At 39.3% G+C, this 20,226-nt stretch overlaps 1 protein-coding gene across 1 annotated transcript in view; it reads left to right on the plus strand.

The window, feature by feature from the left end:
- The window catches only part of Abi3bp (ABI family member 3 binding protein), a 197,424-nt gene that overhangs the window by 66,758 nt on the left and 110,440 nt on the right, over positions 1-20,226 (plus strand). The window contains exons 3-4 of the mRNA XM_032900306.1: positions 5,891-5,959; positions 9,621-9,753. Coding sequence (XP_032756197.1) covers positions 5,891-5,959; positions 9,621-9,753 — 202 coding nt within the window. The remainder of the gene's footprint in view (positions 1-5,890; positions 5,960-9,620; positions 9,754-20,226) is intronic.

The following is a 20,226-nucleotide window of genomic DNA, read 5'->3' on the forward strand; positions in this document are numbered from 1 at the left end:
GTCGAAATGGCTCATTCAATTTATAAATTATATTCATGACTTAGCACTAGGCCAACTTCACGATGCTTACTAATAACACTTTAGTTCAGCACTCTCCCTGGATTCTTGACTACTATGGGACTTTGCCACTGGTAGTCAATGTGCTCGTGGATAACTGAGTGTTGGCTCAAGTGAGCAGCAAGTGCCCCCAAGTGTCTAGAAAAATGTCCCATCAATGTTTTCCCCAAAGAGAACCTCTACTCCTTCCTAAAATGGGCTTTTCATTTTGCCAATTGTGTTTTTAGGACCTATGGATATGGTCTTACAAACCAACTTTATGCTTGTTCACTGTAATAAACTATACCTAATTGGACTGTACCACTAGCTTCTGTTTGACAATATATTTTGAAGATGTTTTTACAGTGGTATCTATGAATGAGTCTGGTGTATAGTTTGGGGGAGGGGGTGGAATTGTAATTTACAATCTGTGATGCATGTTTTTATTCATTATTTTCCTTCCATATAATCTGTCTTCCAAGCCTATAGAAAACATATATTCAAGAAAATTGATAATATTGCTAACATAATTAGTACAATACAAATTAGTAGCTAGCATGTCATCTGTATAATGAGAAATAAATTTAACCACCATGACAAGTTCTGTGAAACTGGCCACTGGTGTGATTGTCTCCGTTTAGCAATGGGAGAAAATAAAAAGGGCCCAGGGAAGTCTCTCCTTGTCCCATTAATAGCCAAGCATCATTGAACCCCAGCCTGAGAGAGAGGAGAGAGAGAGAGAGAGAGAGAGAGAGAGAGAGAGAGAGAGAGAGAGATGGAGTTCAACATAAAACCAAGTCATTAGGGGAGAAAAAGAGAGGGTGAGGAAGATACAGGTACAGGGGCAGGAAGAAACAAGAGACATAGGAATGAATGAACGAATGAATGAGTGTCTAAGTTCTTTACGTGGGTTATTTGTAGGGTTACCCTGGTTTATTTAGTGTTTGTGTAGACATCTACATGGTGTAGAAGGTTTGCACGACAGAAATGCTTGCCATTGTGAAGTTCTGAGCACTGTCCCTTGCAAGACCGGAGTCTTCTAATAGAAGCAGATCTAAAAATAGTTAGAATTTAAGTGGGAAATTATAGTAGGATTATATCTTTGAGTTAAAAAATATATGTGTGTAAATGACTTTAATTTTAAATTTAATTAAAAAGTAAGCTCTCATATTCCCTATCCTAGGGTACTTAAAATACTAAGCAGATTAAATTTAACTGGGCCGTATCAGTGTGTAGGAGTAGCCACCAGAATTACAAGTGTAAAGTAACTGCATCCTATGTAGATTTTCTTGCACCAAGATTCTAATTGTATATGTTCCTGGATAATGAAATAATTACTTTTGGCAGAATGTCTGCTAAGACCAATGTGTAAATATAAATATTCTCAGTCTGCTACAAATCCAAAAGAAATTCATAGTGCAGAATGGAATAGAAATACTGACTTTAGTTGCCCTATCTTCCCATGTCTGTATCCCTAAGAGAGCATGAACATTGCTGAAATACTGGGTTGGGAGTATTTAAGGAGGAGGAAGGGCGAATACATACGCCCAGGGTGCCACTTCTGTTCCAGGCTTTGACACACTTCCGCAGACTATGCAAAACCTGTGTGGAACATGACACACACAGATTTTAAGTTGTTCCCATGACTGTGTTGGATCCTGGGTACTGTCTTTGGCATCTGTATTGCTCTTGTATTCCTTTTCAAAAAGCTGCTAGATCATAATCAAATTAGTCTGTCTTAAGGAAGTAATTAAAAGTTAGCTCTGAGGACTACCACAATGAGCAATTTAGTAAAGCTCACGATTGACCCTCATTCTCTAGAAGTACATTTTTGAGACTTATTAAAAGGGCCATTTTGAAGTCTAGATTAAGATGTTTCTGTAATTGTAGGGCCACCTACAAAACTAACATTGAGGGTCCTTGTTTCAAAAATTAGGGTTGATTATCATTAAAGAGTAAACCTCTTCCTCCCATAGTCTCTACCATGATTGGTCATGTGTTATTTACTAATTAATGTAATTTTTTTTTTCCAGAAAATGTTAATGGGTTTATTTATAATTGCTGTAAGGTTGAACTGCTGAAACATGTTCACTGAAACATTCCGCTCGCATTAATGCTTTACATCTTGCGATTTGTGTTAAAGATTCACACACAAATCAAAATGGAGATGCTGCCAATACCTGGTGCTGTTCCCCCATTTTTCTATTTATAATCATGGACTTAGGTACCTGTGATACCATCTCAAATATCTAACATCCAGACCTACTGATAACGGGAAGAAGAGAAAAACAAAACTTTCTTTTGAGAATGAAATGTTAATTAATGTAATTTTAAAGGATGGAAACTGTATGCTATAGGGCTTGGACCTTTGGCCATGGTAGTGCACGATGCCCATTTTGAGTTCCAATTCAACATCTTTAACTCTCAACAGTAGTGCTGGAAATGCATAAGCGTTTTGTAGTTCCTGCACGCAGAGGAATTCCTAAGCAGAACTATGGAAAGGCTGCATAGTGTATCCCAACTTTTATCTCACTTTTGACCCAGGCGTGCAATTGGTGGGTATTCTTTTTAACTTAGGAATGAGGGAGAACTGAAAGGGAATTGTCCCATCTTCCCCGTTTCTTCCAGACTGGCTAACACAGCAAAATAGGCACAAAGGGATTTCTTGGGCTTAAACATAACCACCTTACTTCTTACCAAAGCACGTTCTGGACAATGTGGTGTACAGGGGCTATCGGTGACTCCTCCACTCCCTCTCTCTTAGCCAGTGATAGGGTGTGCTTGTTCTCTTCTGCTGCATTGTGTGATATATGTCTATGTGTACACACATGCTGGTCTGTGCATGCTCATGTGGAAGCCAGAACAGTAATTCTAGTATGTTCTACTACTTTTCCCCTTAGCTTTTGAGGCAGGGTCTCACAGAACCTGGAGCTTGCTGCACTTAGAATGTTTTATTTGAAGAGGGAGGCAGAAATCCAGAGACAAGTGGTATTTCTGTCTCCATTTGCTCTCATACATGCTCCATTGTCCCATGAGACTTAATTTTACAAAACTAAAGTTCAAAGATCAAAGTGATAACAATCTCAGGGGTTGGCAAGATTAACTCAGAGGGTTATTGTGATTTTCTCCAAGCCCTGTGACCTGTTTGATCTCTGGAACTCACACGTTGGAGAGAACTGACTTCTACAAGTTGTCCTCTGACCACACACACACACACACACACACACGAAGTTTAAAAATAGAGGAATTTCAAGAAGCTGTCCTTCTCTCAGTGAGCTCACTATAACACAGCATAATTGCCCAGGATGTATAGGATCAGCGTGACTTATCATTAGTTTATAAAGTTATTGACACAGTTTTCTGTACACAAGAAGATATATTATATAGTAGTTTATTAATACCTGTAGTGTTCTACATCCCTAATAAGCTCACCCAATGGTGATTGTATTCCTGTTACTGAATTTGGGTTGAGGACTTCTCCTATGTGAGTTTCAAATCAGCAAGGCACACTTTCAAACCTATGAAGCTCTGAAAAGCTTGAACACCTTCTCTGTGTGTTAGTCACGAGGCAACTATGCAGTAGAACCTGAGGGGAGTTCCAGGAGTTTCCTGGGTTGCTTTCCTCAGTAAGCAATTGAACAGATTATTTATAGCAAATGGGAAGAGGCCAATCAGTTGCCAACTGCAAATGAAGTTGGCTCGATGTAGCCTTGGGAAATAAGGCCCCTTTATATTCACAAAGGGTAAATGTAAATTCACATTAAAAACAAAGCAAGTGATGAATCAGAAGTCTCAGGTCCCAAAGATCCTCGAGAAACATTGGGATAACTCATCAGCAGTTAGTGCAATAGACTTGCTCAAAGAACGATGCTTTACAGGCCATAGATGCATTTCATTTGTTTGTGCATGTTTTACCAATCAGTTTTCTTGAGTATACTCATTTTTTAAAATTCTATTTCATAAATTAGTCCTTATTAAGTATGCATGCACATGTTAATTTTAACATCATTTCTCAGCCTTTTAGTTGAGATTAAGTATAATATGTAATGGGGTTTAACATAATTTTACTGAAGACCTAAGACTTTTTAAGGATCGTCTCTTATATATCAATGAAAATCTCTGGTGGGTGGCCCAATACTCATGCGTTATAGGGCAGCAAAACAGAGCTCAGGGGAGTATGAAAAAGCAAACAAACAAACAAACTGTGAGTGGGGGATGGGAATGGACTGAGTCCAGGAGCTGTTAGTGGAAGAAACAGGAGCTAAATATTGTGAAAACAAATTGTATATATGTTTGAAAATGTCAAAGAATTAATAAATACATTAAGAATTATATCTGGCTGGTGCAGTGACTCAGAGGTTAAGAGCACTCTCTGTCCTGTGGAGGCCCAGCACCCGCATGGGTGACTCACAACCATTCATAACTATAATTTCTGGAGATCTGATGCCCTCTTTTGGCCTTGGAGGGCCCTAGGAAAGCATGTGTTATATATATATGTGTATACACACACACACACACACACACACACGCAGGTGGGTGTGAACTAACGTGTTGGGTATACTGTAAAATTCACGAAGGCTTTCAGGAGCGCAGCAGTAGAGGACTTGGAAAGAGTGCAGGGAAGAAGAGAGGCGTCATGAAGGCTGGAAAGCTATTGTTCTTTTTCCGTTTCAACTCTTGCAGGGTTTCCTTTTCCACCTTTAGCTCTGGATAGATGCATACACTGTAGTTGTTAGTGAGTCAAACCTTAAGCAAAGCTGCATAGCTTCAGAGTGGACTTTTTTTGATATTTTATTCATATCTCAAACGTTATCCCCTTTCCTGGTTTCCCCTCTGGAAAACCCCTATCCCTTCTCCCCTCCCCCTGCTTCTATGAGGGCGCTCCCCCACCCAACCACTCCCTCCCACCTCCCTGCCCTGACTTCCCCTATACTAGGGCTTCAACCCCTCACAGGACAAAGGGCCTCTCCTTTCATTGATGCCCTACAAGGCCATCCTCTGCTACATATGCAGCTGGAGCTGTGGGTCCCTCCATGTGTACTCTTTGGTTGATGGTTTAGTTCCTGGGAGCTTTTGGGAGTCTGGCTGGTTGATACTGTTGTTCTTCCTATGGGGTTACAAACCCCTTCAGTTTCTCCAGTCCTTTCTCCATTGGGGACCCTGTTTTCAGTCCAATGGTTGGCTGTGATCATCCACCTCTGTGTTTGTCAGGCTCTGGCAGAGCCTTTCAGGAGACAGCTACATCAGGCTCTTATCAGCAAGCACTTCATGGCATACTCAATAGTGTCTGGGTTTGGTGACTGTATATGGAATGGATCCCTCAGGTGGGGCAGTCTGTGAATGGCCTTTCCTTCAGTCTCTGCTCCACACTTTGTCTCAGTATTTCCTTTAAACAGGAGCAATTCTGGGTTAAAAATGTTGAGATCAGTGGGTGGCCCCATCCTGTATTTGGAGATTCTAACTGTATAGACATTCACTGAGATGTATAGCATTTGTGACGGGGCAAATATTTTGAGTGGTTTCCTTAAACCTGCTGTGTGATGTTTTTATTTGTGAATTAATAAGAATAAGGTGATTTTACTTTAAAAAGAAAGGTCTGTGTAGCATTTTCTTTATAAAGACCTTTCCCCCACCCATGCCCATTTGGATTAGAAAATATGGATCTAATTTTCATTTCTAAAACTTAATGGGCTTTTAAGGAAGTATTAAATTTCCAGTTCTTGAATCTTCTTATTCACTGGTACCAGGGTCAGAGAGAGTTTAACACCAGGAAATGTTCGCTTAGGACACAAGTATGCCGACTCCCATGCTCGCTGTGAAAGAATCTTGCTGAAAGACAATGTTGTTGTTTCAGATGCAGAGCCGAAGTATCTGATAGTCGTGCGACCTGCTCCTCCTCCCAGCCAGAAGAAGTCGTGCTCAGGTACTGTCTTTGCACTGGCTTTTCATGTAGTTAACTTTGCACCATGCTCGAGAGGAAATGCCCTGGGAATGCCTACACTGTGTGGGTGTAGATGGTGTCACTCCTGATTCTAGAGCTTACCCTGTGGGAAGAGTGGCATAGCCTAGCCTTAGAGACCTCTCTCAGCACAGGTTGGCACTGCCATTTCTTGGCAGTTTAAGCTGAGGTTCAGACAGTTAACACACCCTCTTCACCCTGGTTATTGTGATAAGTAACACAGCCCCTGGCGTGTGGCCATCATCATTTTGGGCTAGTTCCTACCAGCCTGTTTCTATTCTGTAAAGGTGACCACTTACCTTCTTTTGGACTTTCAGATTTTTAAGAACACAGCTTTTTGGTCTAACCTTGGCTTAAGGAAACCATCTGTGTTTGAAAAGGATAACTCATTTCTGTATACTGAAGAAATGGGCGCTTTGGTTTTATTTACTCTGTGTCTCTCCCTTCTGGACATCTCTCATCAGGAAGGCTGGAGACAGAAGATGGATAGCATACTTATGAATAAAAGTGAAACTTCTGCATTACTGTGGAGCTGAAATCCCCTTGAAAAACATACCTCTTGGCACAGCTGTGAGAGATTGCCCTCCAGGCATGCCTGTGGGGGATTATATTGATTAGATTAATTGAAATGGAAAGACCTATCCTAACAGTGGGCCATGCAATTCCTGAGCTTAGGTCCTGAACCTAATAAAAGGGAGAGCTTCTGTGTGCATGAATTCATCCTCTCTGCTTCTCGATATTGCTTGTGCCCTGACCAACTGTTTTAAGCTCCTGCTATCTTTGATGCTACCATAGCATATCTTTCTATGTGATGAGGGAATTGCCCTTGAATTGTGAGCCATAGTTAAACCCTTTCTCTTTCGGTTGCTTTTGCTGGGGTATTTAATCATAGCAATGTGGGGGAACCTTTAAAGATAAAAGATTAAAACCTTGCTGTATTCAATTAGTAAGACTTCATCAGAGCGTGAAGGAAAACAGGCCTCTTCTTTCTACCTGTGTTTCATTGACCACGAGGTTTTGCTTTTTCGGGTGTTAACTCTTTCTCACTCAGTCATCCCCTAACCACTTCTGTCTTGTGAGTAACCCTGGATGCCCCACAGAGAAGTATCTTTGTGGATGCTTGTTCTGCTTCCCTGGAGGAATAAGGTAGAAGGAACAGCATTAGACACTTCAACCACACCAAGCCTAGGAACTTGGGCTACTCTGAATTTGTACTCAATGTATCAGCACAGGGCTGGCCACCAGAAATTTGTTTCTAACACCTACTAACCCTTTGCTTGACTGTATTTTTTTCTTTTACAAGTAGCATTGGGTGATTAAGCATTTGGATCTATCTATCTATCTATCTATCTATCTATCTATCTATCTATCATCTATCTATCAATTAACTGGCTGCAAACATACAAGTGCTCTTCTCCATAAACCATCATCTCTCATGTAGATGGTGGGGTGAATGGGCTACATGAGACCTCCAAGGAGGAGAGGTGAGAATCTTGATTGAAGGTAGGGATAGACACAACTTGGAAGCAAACATGAGGTGATTATACTATTCTTCCCGTTTGTAAGTTGTTTGTTGTGAATGTAACATGACAGCATTATTTTATAAATGAACAAATGGCTGTCCAAAGTTGCATAGAGTACAAGTTCAAAACTCATATCTGGGTTTCTAACTTTCTTTGAAGTGCATATGAAGAGATGTATGTATACACATATATGTATATATACATATATATATACATACACACACATATATATCCATATATATATATATACATACACACACATATATATCCATATATATATATATATCCCTCATAGAAGCAAGGGGAAGGGAGGGTGAAATACAGGGTTTGTAGAGGGAAAACTAGGAAGGGGGATAACATTTGGAATGTAAACAAGTAAAATAACCAATAAAAATATATAAATATGTATATATGGAAGTACATATAAATATACATACATTAATATGTATGTATACATACATATAAAAAGAAACATAAATATCTACATATAAAATCTACATATAAATATCTACATATATACATATACTCTCTATACATATACTATATATACATACACACACACACATATATATATTATATATATATATATATATATATAGTCTTAACACAAAAGGGAAGCTCAGTATCTCAGGATAGTTTTCAAACTTTTGAACAATAAGGTCAAATGTGAGTATGGTAGTTTTATACCCTGGTTTCAGATAGCTATTTAGTGAACTATTTTTTTATGGAACTCTGATCATATAAATAAAAACTTAAAGGAAAGTCAGACTCCTGAGGCTTTTATAATAATAATTTCTACTCTCACTTCATTTTGAAGTTTTGGCTGTGGAGATTATTTTCATTTTCTTATTCATAGCTCAGGAAATGGTTTTATCTTATGCAATGGCCCACCTTTCCTTTCCAGCAATGCATAGCATTTCTGTTTTTGGTTTTTGTTTGTTTGTTTGTTTGTTTTGTTTTGTTTTGTTTTGTTTTTGTGTTCTGCATCTGGGAGAGACGCAGTGACTAATGGAATCACTTCCATTTGTTTTGCATTGGCATCTGTTCCATAGATTCTAAGTAGCTGGTTATTTCCCCTGTTGACCCTGTGTTCAAGGTCTTTCCTTTCCCTGTCTTCTCAGTGCTATAGATTCACATGATTTTGAAGATTGTAATGCTCACTCTTGCATCATTACCCCCATGGTGGGAGGATTCTATCATTCATTAGCGTAACTTGTGGTATTTCCCACATTTAGTTAATCCCATCAGAATACAGGTGCTCTCTGTATTACTCCCACCTTAATGAAATTATTAAAAATATAGACACCTTTCTGTTTGTGTGCTTGCTGTAATCATATGTCTATTACAATAAAATATCAATAAAATATACAATATACAATAAAAGAGTTTCCAGTTTAAGTTATATTTTGAATATAATGTAATATTATGCTTATTATTAAATTATATATAATATTAATAATTGGTAAAATAGTAATAATAAATAATATAACATGCAACTGCCACAATAATTTTATTTTCTTTTTGGAGGATGTTAATTCATCTAAAAGGCATATTGTTAATGTCTCTCTGAAAGAAATGATGCAATTTCTTTAGCATGTGTATATACACAGAGATGAAAGTATTTGTCTGCGTGTCTACTTCATTAATCGCACGCAACAACACTCTGTAACTATATGACCAGGGAAACTAAAGCCAGGTATTGTTGCATAGCATATGGTTTATGTGTGTGTATATCTATATATACATATATATAGATATATATTAATTACATGTTATATGCATATATGTACACATATAAACATGCACACCCAATATCTATAAAGCATTTCCTCTGACTCATGTTTAAATTCATGGCCAAAAATCAGTTTTGTAGACAATATGAAAAGCTATAAACATTCTCAAAGAATTTATATAACATTATGTATTTTTTAAAAAGCACACTCATGAAGACCAGAAATGACTCAGAAAACTATCTTGTTGACAGTCTAAAGCCAAACGGGAAAGGAATATCATCTCTCTAAGTCATCTTTACACATGCTTCTTACTTCAAACATCAATCAAAAGGCACTGTGCCTAGGATTAACTCTGTGCTGCTTCCACAGGTAAATCTCGCACTCGCAAACCCCTCCAGCTGGTGGTGGGCACGTTGACACCGAGCTCCGTCTTCCTGTCCTGGGGGTTCCTCATCAACCCTCACCATGACTGGACATTGCCAAGTCACTGTTCCAGTGACAGGTAAGTCCCCATATTGGAAATTACTTTTCATTGCTTTTGATGTAGTGACATGTGCTTAGGAAAATGCATAAACGTTGGAGCGCTAGCATTTACTTATCCATTATCACCTAGACCACATACAGGTGGTCTAGGTATGAGGGTTGCACTAATATCTAAAACAGGGCCCCTGCCATTGACAGCACTAGGATCTAGCTGAGTAGAAAACATACAGATGTGTTTACCAGCAAATGAGGCAACACAAGGGGAAAGAACAAATATCACGCAAAAAGCACAGAGGAGTGGCCTAAGAAACTAAAGAATTACATGTATATATGTATATCATATATGTGTGTTTTATATATACATAAATATATATGTATGTAGAGTGATATGTGTTATATGTATGTACGTATGGGTATGTATGTGTGTGTATCCTTTCAAATAATCTAAAATATTCCTTATTTCATTCACTAGTAAACCTATGACTTATTTTGCTTGGTTGGTTCTTGAAAGTATTTATAATTTTCATGGTAATTCCAGTGTTAGTGTATGCCAATGCTGAAAACAATCAATACATAGGCTTAGGCCTTACTTTGTGACTCCGGCTGACCTTGACTTTCCTGCCTCCACCTCTCAAGTGTGGATTGTTGTTCTGAAGTGTGAGAGTGTTTGAAGCAGAAGGCCATGAAGTCTGGGTCTAGCCAGGCTGCATCATTATTGCCATCGTTGTGGAACAGGTAATATGGGAACTGCGGGTCCCCTGCCCCAAGACTTCATTGGATCAGAAGTTCTCGGCTAAACCATCTGTGTTTCAAAAAGAATTCCAAAGGATTCTGATGTCCACTGACGTTGAGAAAAACTGGCGTAGGAAGCCAAATGTGCATACAACACGGGAGAATTAGCCAGAGGTGAAGCGACAGCTTTCTTTGGTAAAACAAATGAAAACAAATGTTATGTTTTTAAATCACCGCAAATCATTTATCCCTAAACCCAATACACTATTTGGCTCTGTCTGTAAATAAGCAATGTGTTAAACACTGAACCATGGTCCTAAGTGGCTTCTATCAGTGTAAAGGTTAATCATTAGGAGTCTGTCTAATACTCTGTCCATTTCACAGCCTACTAGGTTCTTGCTGAGGGCTCGTGACTTATCTAGCCCAAGGTTCATGCCCCAGTAATGGTGTCAAGTATGGGCTTCATCTTGGGGCATGAGACTTAAATACACCAGAATGGGATTAGTAACTCCCATGCTGTTCATTCCACAATTGCACTGGTGAGCATGTCTTGTGAGGCCAGTCATTACTGTAACCTTCAGGGATCACAGTTAGACAAATGGGTGGCGGTTTCCCCCTCTGGTAGGTAGCATGCATAACACCTTCTCATGAAAGCAAGCCAGTAGGGCAAGGATGAAACTTCCAGGTCAGGATCAGCTTGACTTCTCCATGTTCCATGACTCTAGCAATAGGGTCTTATTGTCAAGTTCTGGGAGGTAACAAAGAACAGTGGCAATGTTTGGGGGTCAATAGGAGCTCATTGGCTAACATCCAAAAGAGGAAACCCTTTCCTCTTTTATCTTCTAACCTGTGGGATTTTTATCTTCTAACCTGTGATGTCTAGTAACAATGTCGAGCTATGGGTAGGAAGTGAGGGTGGTTCTAGTTGGGGGCTGGGGGTGAGATGATCAAAATAAATTGTAGGCGATTCACAAAAGAACTAATTAAAAAAGAGAAAAATAAATAGCATTCTAGAAAGTACCCCCCACTCCGGAACATCCTATGGTTGGATTTTCAGTAACTATAGATTAGTTTTGCCTCCTCTAGAGACCTGTATAAATGGGTTAACAGTGTAAGGGAGGGTCAGCCTGTCTTCATTTCTTCCAGCATGCTTTTGAATTGCATTTCTAACATTGCTGATGTCAAAGGCTATTCTGTTTTTACTCCTGAGTAGCATTCCAATATGTGAATATCCTAGTTCACTATATATTCTTCTGATATCGGGTACAAGAATCATGTTGCTAGACCTGGAGAGATAGGCCAGAGGTTAAGAGCACTGGCTGCTCTTCCAGAGGACCAGGCTTTAACACCCAACAAATACATGATATTCTCAACCATCTTAACTGAAGTTCTAGAGGATGTGGTACCATTTTTGGCCCCAGAGGGTACTGCATAAACATGACACACATACATATATGCAGGCAAAATACTAATACACATAAAATAAAATTTTTTTGAAGTGTTAATGATGTTATGACTATAGCTTCTACAAACATCTTTATACAAGACTTTGAGAGCATGATTTAATCTCTCTTAGAATAGTTCCTCAAACTGGAATTGCTGCACTGCAGGGATGTTTACAGGATGACTTCATCTGTGCGTGCTGTAAATCCTCTTCAGCGTTATGTGTTACAGCATTCTCCATTGTCACTCTCCTGGAGTAGTGTTGTCCCAGGAATTACACTTAAACTGCACGTCCCTCGGACTAGGGAGAGCTGAGCACATTGTGTGAGCTTTTGCGCTGTGAGATTATTTGCTTAGGGTTTTATTTCTTGTCTAAACTGTGCTTGAATTGAAATGCCTTGTAAAGTTGTTGCAAGCTCTCCAAAAGTACCTTTTAAATTACTCTGATTAGGGAATCTAAGCTGAAAAGAAATGAAATCAAACTTTCCTTCAGATGCCCACGGTCCACCAGGGATAAAATAGCATGTGGATGATTACTTCCAAAACCGTCCTTTAAAAATAATTTAAAAATGTTGCAAAGAATCTGAAATATTCCTTATTTTACCCACCACTAAGCCTGAGACCTATTTTACTTGGAAAAGATACTCTTGAAAGTGCATATTTGTCTTACAATAATTCCAGTTTTTAGAGGAGTCGTCCAGTATGCCAACACTGAGACAATAATGGGTTGTTTTTTTCCCTTTTAAAAAAACCTCTTACAAAAAAAAAAAAGAGGAATGAGGGAGAGAAGAAGGAGGGCAATTTGATACTCTTACAGAAAAATGTAGTTTGGTTTTAATGGCTGCTCAGCTTGCTTGATGAATCCTTAAAATGATGTGCTCCACCAAGACCAGTAGCAGCCAGGGGAATTCTTGGTAGCATGTAGAGCAAAGTATCCTCTAGTGTCTTATGACTTCTCTTCATTTATGGTTTGGTAATACTGACCTTTCCATGAAGAATTCATCTACACTTGGTTCTGATGGACAAAGGTTGCCATAGTTGGCAGCAAAGAGAGACAAAGAATTTAGAGGTCAGTCAGAACAAATGGTCGACCTTCTTTATACAGACCATGGACTCTTAAAATTCATCTGCCTCCGACCTTAAGTATATCTTACCCTTCCTCTGGCTCACCAATTCTGGCCCTGTCCTTGTCATTAAATAAATGTAGTCATGTATATCAATCACAGTATTTAAATTTTTACATTGAGGAAAGTGTTCAAAAGATTCAGTAAGTAAAATAATCTTTTCATCTTTTACATCTTTTCAAATCTGAGTTGACTAACTAGGTATCTATTAAGATGGGACTTGGGGAATAATTAAAGAGTCATGGGTGAAAGGGAATATTTTAAATACTTGTGGATTCTACTTCCCTGGGCCTCTTTGCTCCTAGGTTGGCACAGTTAATAACGAGCTGACATTCTAAAGCTTTTGTGGTATTTGGGAAAAACAAGTAGTGCTTGCTTAAAAGCACTAGAACAACTGTACACATTTTAAACATCCAAATGCATCTACCAGAACTACAAATAATTAAAATGGATTTGGAGAGATCTACTCTCATATATCCATGCTGCACTTTATACCAATTTACTAGGTCAGAATAAGCAATAAAGCTAAAAGGGATGATTACATCTTGAAAATTAGAAGACTAATAATGCTGAGCTTTTCTTCTTAGTACCTTCTTAAGGGTTGCTTTAAGTCCTTCTGTAAGAACTGATTTATAAAACACTTAACATTGGTTTCTAGACAGCTCCATTATCCCATGCAGAGAAAGTATCAGGCAAGTTTCCCCCCTTATGCCTCAATTTTGGGCTTTCCAGAGCAAAGTTCTGACTTAGTAAGTTTCAAAAAGGAAGCCTTGTGTTTAGCTTTCAGCTCGTATGTATTCATGGCCTCTCAGTTCCATTCTTGCTTGCATGCATTTTGTCTGGATGATTTTGGATAACTTCACATAGTTCATGCTCAAAAGTTTTTGTGTTTTATTCATGGCTTTGTACTCAACAGGTTTCAGTGGAAGAAGGTAACATTTGTCCTCAATCTATCTAACACCAAAAGACAACTTTCCAAGCTGATGTAGAGGAAGTGATAAGACATTGATTGCTCCTTGGTCTTCTCTGCTCTTTGAGCATGCCAAAACTTTCAAGATTGCTTTATCAGCACTTTGCCAGCTCATTAAAGATTTATACTTTGTCTAAATTTATAATTTGTCTAAATTTTTCATATTTTAGTTATTAGTATAAAATTAGAGTTCTTTCTTTTTGAGCATTCAAGAGTGATATTAACGTTTATTATTATGATTTCCTTTTGCCCCTAGACTTCCTAAGAAGTGGATATTTCCCCTGTCTGTGGAGTCTCACTTGATTGAACCTTGAGCTTGTGACTTGCCTTTCAGTATAATTATCTGTGGTAATAGAGACCACGTCCCTAGGCCAGCAGGAAACTCTCCTTACTTTCTGCTCTGGGTCACTTTTACCTCCAAAACAACCTGACAAAATTGAGTTGATACCCTTCTTCTGGAAACATCACCTCACTTCTCTTACTACTTTGGGATGTACTGGAGTTCTCCTTTTACACTAATTCAAATATTCATTTACTTTTGGTATTTCATTTTCTAGTGTCTAAAGGCCCCAGGTCACACTGGTTTTGCTCAAAAGAAGTACTCGTACCTGTGTCCTTATCTTTTGCTTCTCTGTTCCTGCATATATGGTCCCAACCAAAGCTTTTCTCTGCATTCCACATAGTGACAGCAGCATGGCAGTCATGGTCCCTGGCTGTTTTCTATACCTTAGTTCACCATACCTTCAGCAAGGCTGAGGAAATCTAGACTGATCGCTGTTAGCTTGCTCTCCTCCCCTTCAAATTCAGCTTGACCTCTGCTCACATCCAAGGATCGTGCTTCTGACTTCCCTAAGCCTGATTCCATTTCTTCCCACATCTTTTAAGCTTTGGTCCTTGGCACTCAGGCTCTTCTCTTTCCCAGCTACTCCTTCATTGCTGCTGGTATCCTGCCTACTGCTTGCAGAGAGACTCAAGAGTTGCATAGCCACACTCGCCCCAAGAAAACATGTCTTGATTCTGTTCTGTCTTCCATATTTCTTTTCAACCTCCTTTCTTAATCCCGAGGCTACTCCTACGTTCTTGATTTCTGCAGCCTCCCCACCCCTCCTCACTGGCTCCTACCCCATTCCTACTGTTTCATGGAATCTTCTTAGTCATCAGTGAGCTATTAGCTACTAAATCCAGTAGAATTTTCTAAGGTACTATTCTTATCTTCTCTATAGAATTACTGGCTAGATGATCAGTTGGAAAAGTACCACAAGCATTAAATGCTTTGTAAGAATAGAAAAGATGAGTGCAAAAGGCATAACATAAGGAAACATACATGGATCTGATAGAAAGATTAGACATGAAGGGAGAGGAGACTAGGAAGTTCACAGAATGAGGGTTATCCAAAGACTGGACTCAGGGAAAAGTTTTAAGGTGGACATGAAACTTTGGGAAGCTTAGATCATTTACTGTATTTTATCATTAGATTTCAGTCTGCTAAAGATGTCATACACCAGAGTGTAAAGGGACATGGATATTTTTATCATTAGGAAGTGGAAGAAAGTAGGTTATGCTTATAGTGAAATACAATAAGAGGTTTCAGAGAGTGTTAAGTTCATTGTTGATTTGGTAGGTCTCAAAACATCTCCACCATTTCCTTGGAAGATCAAAGAAATGCTTGATGTGCTTACGAAGTAAGACACTTGGATAAATTACTGAAAAGTTTACTTTTGAGAAAAGGATATCGCATGCTATCCCTGAAATTACCATGAAGGAGAGAGGGATGGACAGAGGATGGAGCAAGGGCAGAATCTCTAGGGGTGGGGCTGCAGTCACTATAGAGAAAGATCATTAGCAAAGGGATATTAGGAAGAATCCTTAGACATACAGGGTAGGAAAAATTATATAGGGCCCATGTTTTGGGAAATAACAGTTGTGTCAAAATGCAACTCCTACTGTAAAAATGTAGTCTAGAGGGTGGCTAATGATTGGAGAGTTTGCACAGAATAAATTAATTTTGATGTTTTCTACTTTTCTCCTAAATATAGTTCACTGCCAGCTGCTGCATTATAAATTTGTTCTTTTGTCTCTTTGCCACAGGGAGGGTTTTAGAATAGAATATCTAATCTTTTGCTGAAAAAAAAAATTGTATAAAGCGTTTCAAAGGGTGTTTAGTTCCAAACTTTTTGAGAAAATTTACTCGTATGAAGGAATGGTTCCCATGAGGCCACTCTGTTGTTGGCAATGTGCTTATGGTCAAACCACTACCTACTTTTGAAGATCCCTGATGTTTTTTTTTTAAAAGAGGCCTTCCCTGTGTAGCTCAGAGTATCCCAGGGTAGCCCAGGATGGCCCAGGGTAGCCCAGGGTAGCCCACATGATTCCCCACCCCCCGTTTAGTGCTTCAATTACAAGTGAGCATCACTTGCTGTCTGTAGTTGGAGCCACTGCCTTTCTATATGGCTGTGCTCAAACTTAAAAAGCCTTGAGCAACACTCAATTGGCTGTTCTCTGATTCTGGGTCACTATGTTTACTTTCATTTACTTTTGCCAAGCTGCAGAGCAGAAAGAGAATTTAGAGCAGACCAGAAAGTATAGCTTAGGACTCAGAAAAGAGGATGAAGGCTTTGGTTGTCGTCCAGCTGTAGCTGCCCGGGGGCCTCTTCTAATTCCATAAAGTCTTGGTTTGCTAAGACGTTATTGACAGACAAACTGAAATCAACAAGAATATGAAGTCTTCTGCAACACAGGTTTTTATTATGTTTTGCCTCAATCTAGGTCAAGTTTAGGGAAAGGGTTTATTTTGTTGAGTGGGCCTCAGGAAAAGTGAATTTGCAAAATATAAGTATAAACCCAATAGCTTAAATGGTTCTTTGCTGATGATTGAAAAACTTTACTGAGAGCACTTGCAGTCTAATTTTAAAATGGCCTGAGGAGAAGCAAGGCATCTCTCCTACACAGTCTTCATGGAGCACCCACAGAGTGTCGGGGTTTAAAGCGGTGCCCAGTCTATGAAGAGGCCCATAGTTTGTTTTAAAATCAACAAGAATTTACTTTGCTACATCCAGAATAACACCTGCTCTCTTCTTTAAGACTTAGAAGGTACATAGCTTATTCTCTTTCCAATTTAGATGGTGCTGAGAAAGGTCGGCTTGACTGTTGAAGAAGGGAGGCACAGTGGCTTGCATACATGAATTTGGTATTAGAGAGGGTGTTGTACCTGAAACAGATGAACTTTGCTGGCTGAATGGTTTTTAATGGGAAGCTGAGGAACTTTGAAAACCATGGAGCATTCCCTCCCACTTTCTTCATTGGCAGGCTATACAACACTAGGTCGATGAGACAGCCTTGGGTCTGTCCCCAGAAGCTCAGCTAGCAATGGGACCCTGACTCATGCCTGGTGCATTATGGTAAACGTAGTCCTCAGGAATATATCCCTACTATCGGGACAGAGTTGTAAGGGCTCGTCTGCTTTGATTTTAGCTTCTTGGCATTTCTCTAAGGTCCCTGAAGAATCAGGAAGAGGTGGAAAGGAGGAGGACAACAAACATTCCATGTAGCATGCTTGTCAACTGATGCAGGTCATAAGCCACTGTTGAGATTTTGACTTAAAAGACACAGAAGACTCATACCCTATAGCATTTGTTACAGAAGACTCATACCCTATAGCATTTGTTACAGAAGACTCATACCCTATAGCATTTGTTACAGAAGACTCATACCCTATAGCATTTGTTACAGAAGACTCATACCCTATAGCATCTGTTACAGAAGACTCATACCCTATAGCATTTGTTACAGAAGACTCATACCCTATAGCATTTGTTACAGAAGACTCATACCCTATAGCATTTGTTACAGAAGACTCATACCCTATAGCATCTGTTACAGAAGACTCATACCCTATAGCATCTGTTACTGGTAGCAGTGAGCATTCTGGCTGGAACAGCCCCCTTCACTCACTGGGCTTTTTGCTATTTTGGAAAGGAAGATTGGAGGCCAAGATTAGCTTTTACTGGAAAAAAGCAAACTAATGACTGGCTGCAAGCAAGCCCAGGTTTTGAAACCACTAAGAAAGTAGACTGTCTATACAAAGGCTCTCCCCACCCCTGCCCTCAGTTCCTAAAATCTAAAGCCCTTGCTGACTTTATGGCCCTGGGAGCTGGGCACATATTCTCCCCCACATACAGTTAGGTTTAGCCTTTGGCTTAACACCCTCCTGCCACTATCTGAAAAATCCTGTTTTGTTTTGTTTTTTTTCTTTGATTATTTGGATACTTATTACTGGTGAGGACAAAAAGAAAAAGGGAGGGGGGAAACAACTTTAAACCAGTTCATAAAGCATAAACTTGTTACCGAAAAATAAAAAATGGAAACATGTTTAAAAGCCGTTTAATAAGCAGTGGTTTTCCGCTAGGAAGTGGGTGCTTTGTGCGCATGGGGAAGCAGGCTCAGGGCTTCTAGGAGAAGAGGCGAACACATTCTTAGATGTGATGTTGCCTTGGAAACCACAACTCAGTGAGCTCGTTATTTCAACCTAATCCCACAAAGGTTCGGCCTTTTTGCTTTGAAAAGTTCACAATTTATGTTCAGTCCTAGCCCCGCCACTAGGCCAATATATTTGTATCATCAAGAAAGTGTGCCTAGAGAAGGTAATGAACATTATAGTAAACTTAGTCATTAGTGGATATCTGGTAAATACATTTAGCCTGAGTAAGCGAGTGACCTTGAAATCCTAAAGAAAATCAGTTAACGTGAATTTTAGTTAATTTAGCTTTAAAAGGTGTGGAGTGAGAGCATTCTAAATTTTGAGAAAATATAAAGGTAACTTGAAAGCTCTAAAATTATATATATATATACATATATATATTGCTTGTTTTTATCATATATGCAACTATTATTTTGTTCTATTGGCTTAAAATACTTACTTAAAAAATATAAAGGAATCACTGGCTTGTCGAGATTACCTCAGTTATCAGTTATCCCCTGGCTTGCTCACTAGTAATTGGAGTTCACCTGTAAATATGACATTCCCTGCCCCCACTTGTTACCTCTTTCTAATACTAGGAATAATGTGGAAAAAAAAATCATGTTCATAATCCTGTACACGACGTGAACCGATCGGCTTCATTTTGCAGTTTGCTATTTTACCCGGCGGGCCATCGGTACACTTGTACTGGTTCCGCTATGTCAGTTTGCTCCCTCTGGTCTGTAGAGCGGTGCGAGACTCACGGTCCTGACCCGCAGCCTGGCTTACTCTCAGGATGCTACGAACATCGCCAGCAGAACTCTCTTTGTTTCGTGATTGTGTTACCATCACACCAGCCGGCAACACTGGGAAAGCCCAGTGATGGCTTACAGTCATAACAGGGGGCTAATAATGTCTACCACTCGGGATGTTTTTTGAGATAGTGAAATGAGGCGGTTATACCTAGCACGCCTGACACGCAAAGCCTTGTGCTGGAGATGTCTTCCTGTAACATCCACACTGGAGAACTGTGTGGCCTGGAGCAAAGGGTGATCTTAAATGTGTGCTTTACCTTCTGAGTGTACCTTTAGCTTAAACTATCGATTTTGCCTTTTTTAAAATAACAATAATTGTGTTTTACTCTTAAAAATTAGCCCTGCATATATCATAAAGTCTCAGGTTTGTCTTTCACCAAATTGGAAAATATTACTTTTAGTACACCCTCCATGGAATGAGAAGACTTCTTCAAATAAGGAAAAGACCACACTATTTATAACACTTTGTCTCTGTCCTCTGTGCAGTTGGAAAGGGATGGATATCTAACATTTTCTTTCTCATATCCCTAAGTAGCTATTAACTGCAATGAGAATCATGAAATTGTATTGGTGCCCAACCATGCTGCTACGTGACAAAGTGACTTGAAAATTAAATTTTAAAACAAAAGCACAGATTTCCTTAAACTTAAAAAATATCAGAACAGTTCAATATTTAATATATAGTCATCTGACTGAAAACTCATGTGTATTTAAAAACTTGAAAGAGTTGGACTGATGGCTCAGCAATTAAGAGCTCTTACTGCCCCGTCATGAGGGCCAGAGTTTAGGTCCCAGCATGGATGTAGCAAGCCACACATTCCGCAGAGACCTGCAACCCTAGGCCTGAGAGATACAGCAATGTTTTCTGGATCCTTTGTCAATGCAGACATACAAGTACCTGCATACGCATGTGCTCGTATGCTAATGTGTGAATGTATGCATAATTAAAGTG

Source organism: Rattus rattus, chromosome 4 (genome assembly GCF_011064425.1).
Source record: "Rattus rattus isolate New Zealand chromosome 4, Rrattus_CSIRO_v1, whole genome shotgun sequence".
Lineage (NCBI taxonomy): Eukaryota > Metazoa > Chordata > Mammalia > Rodentia > Muridae > Rattus > Rattus rattus.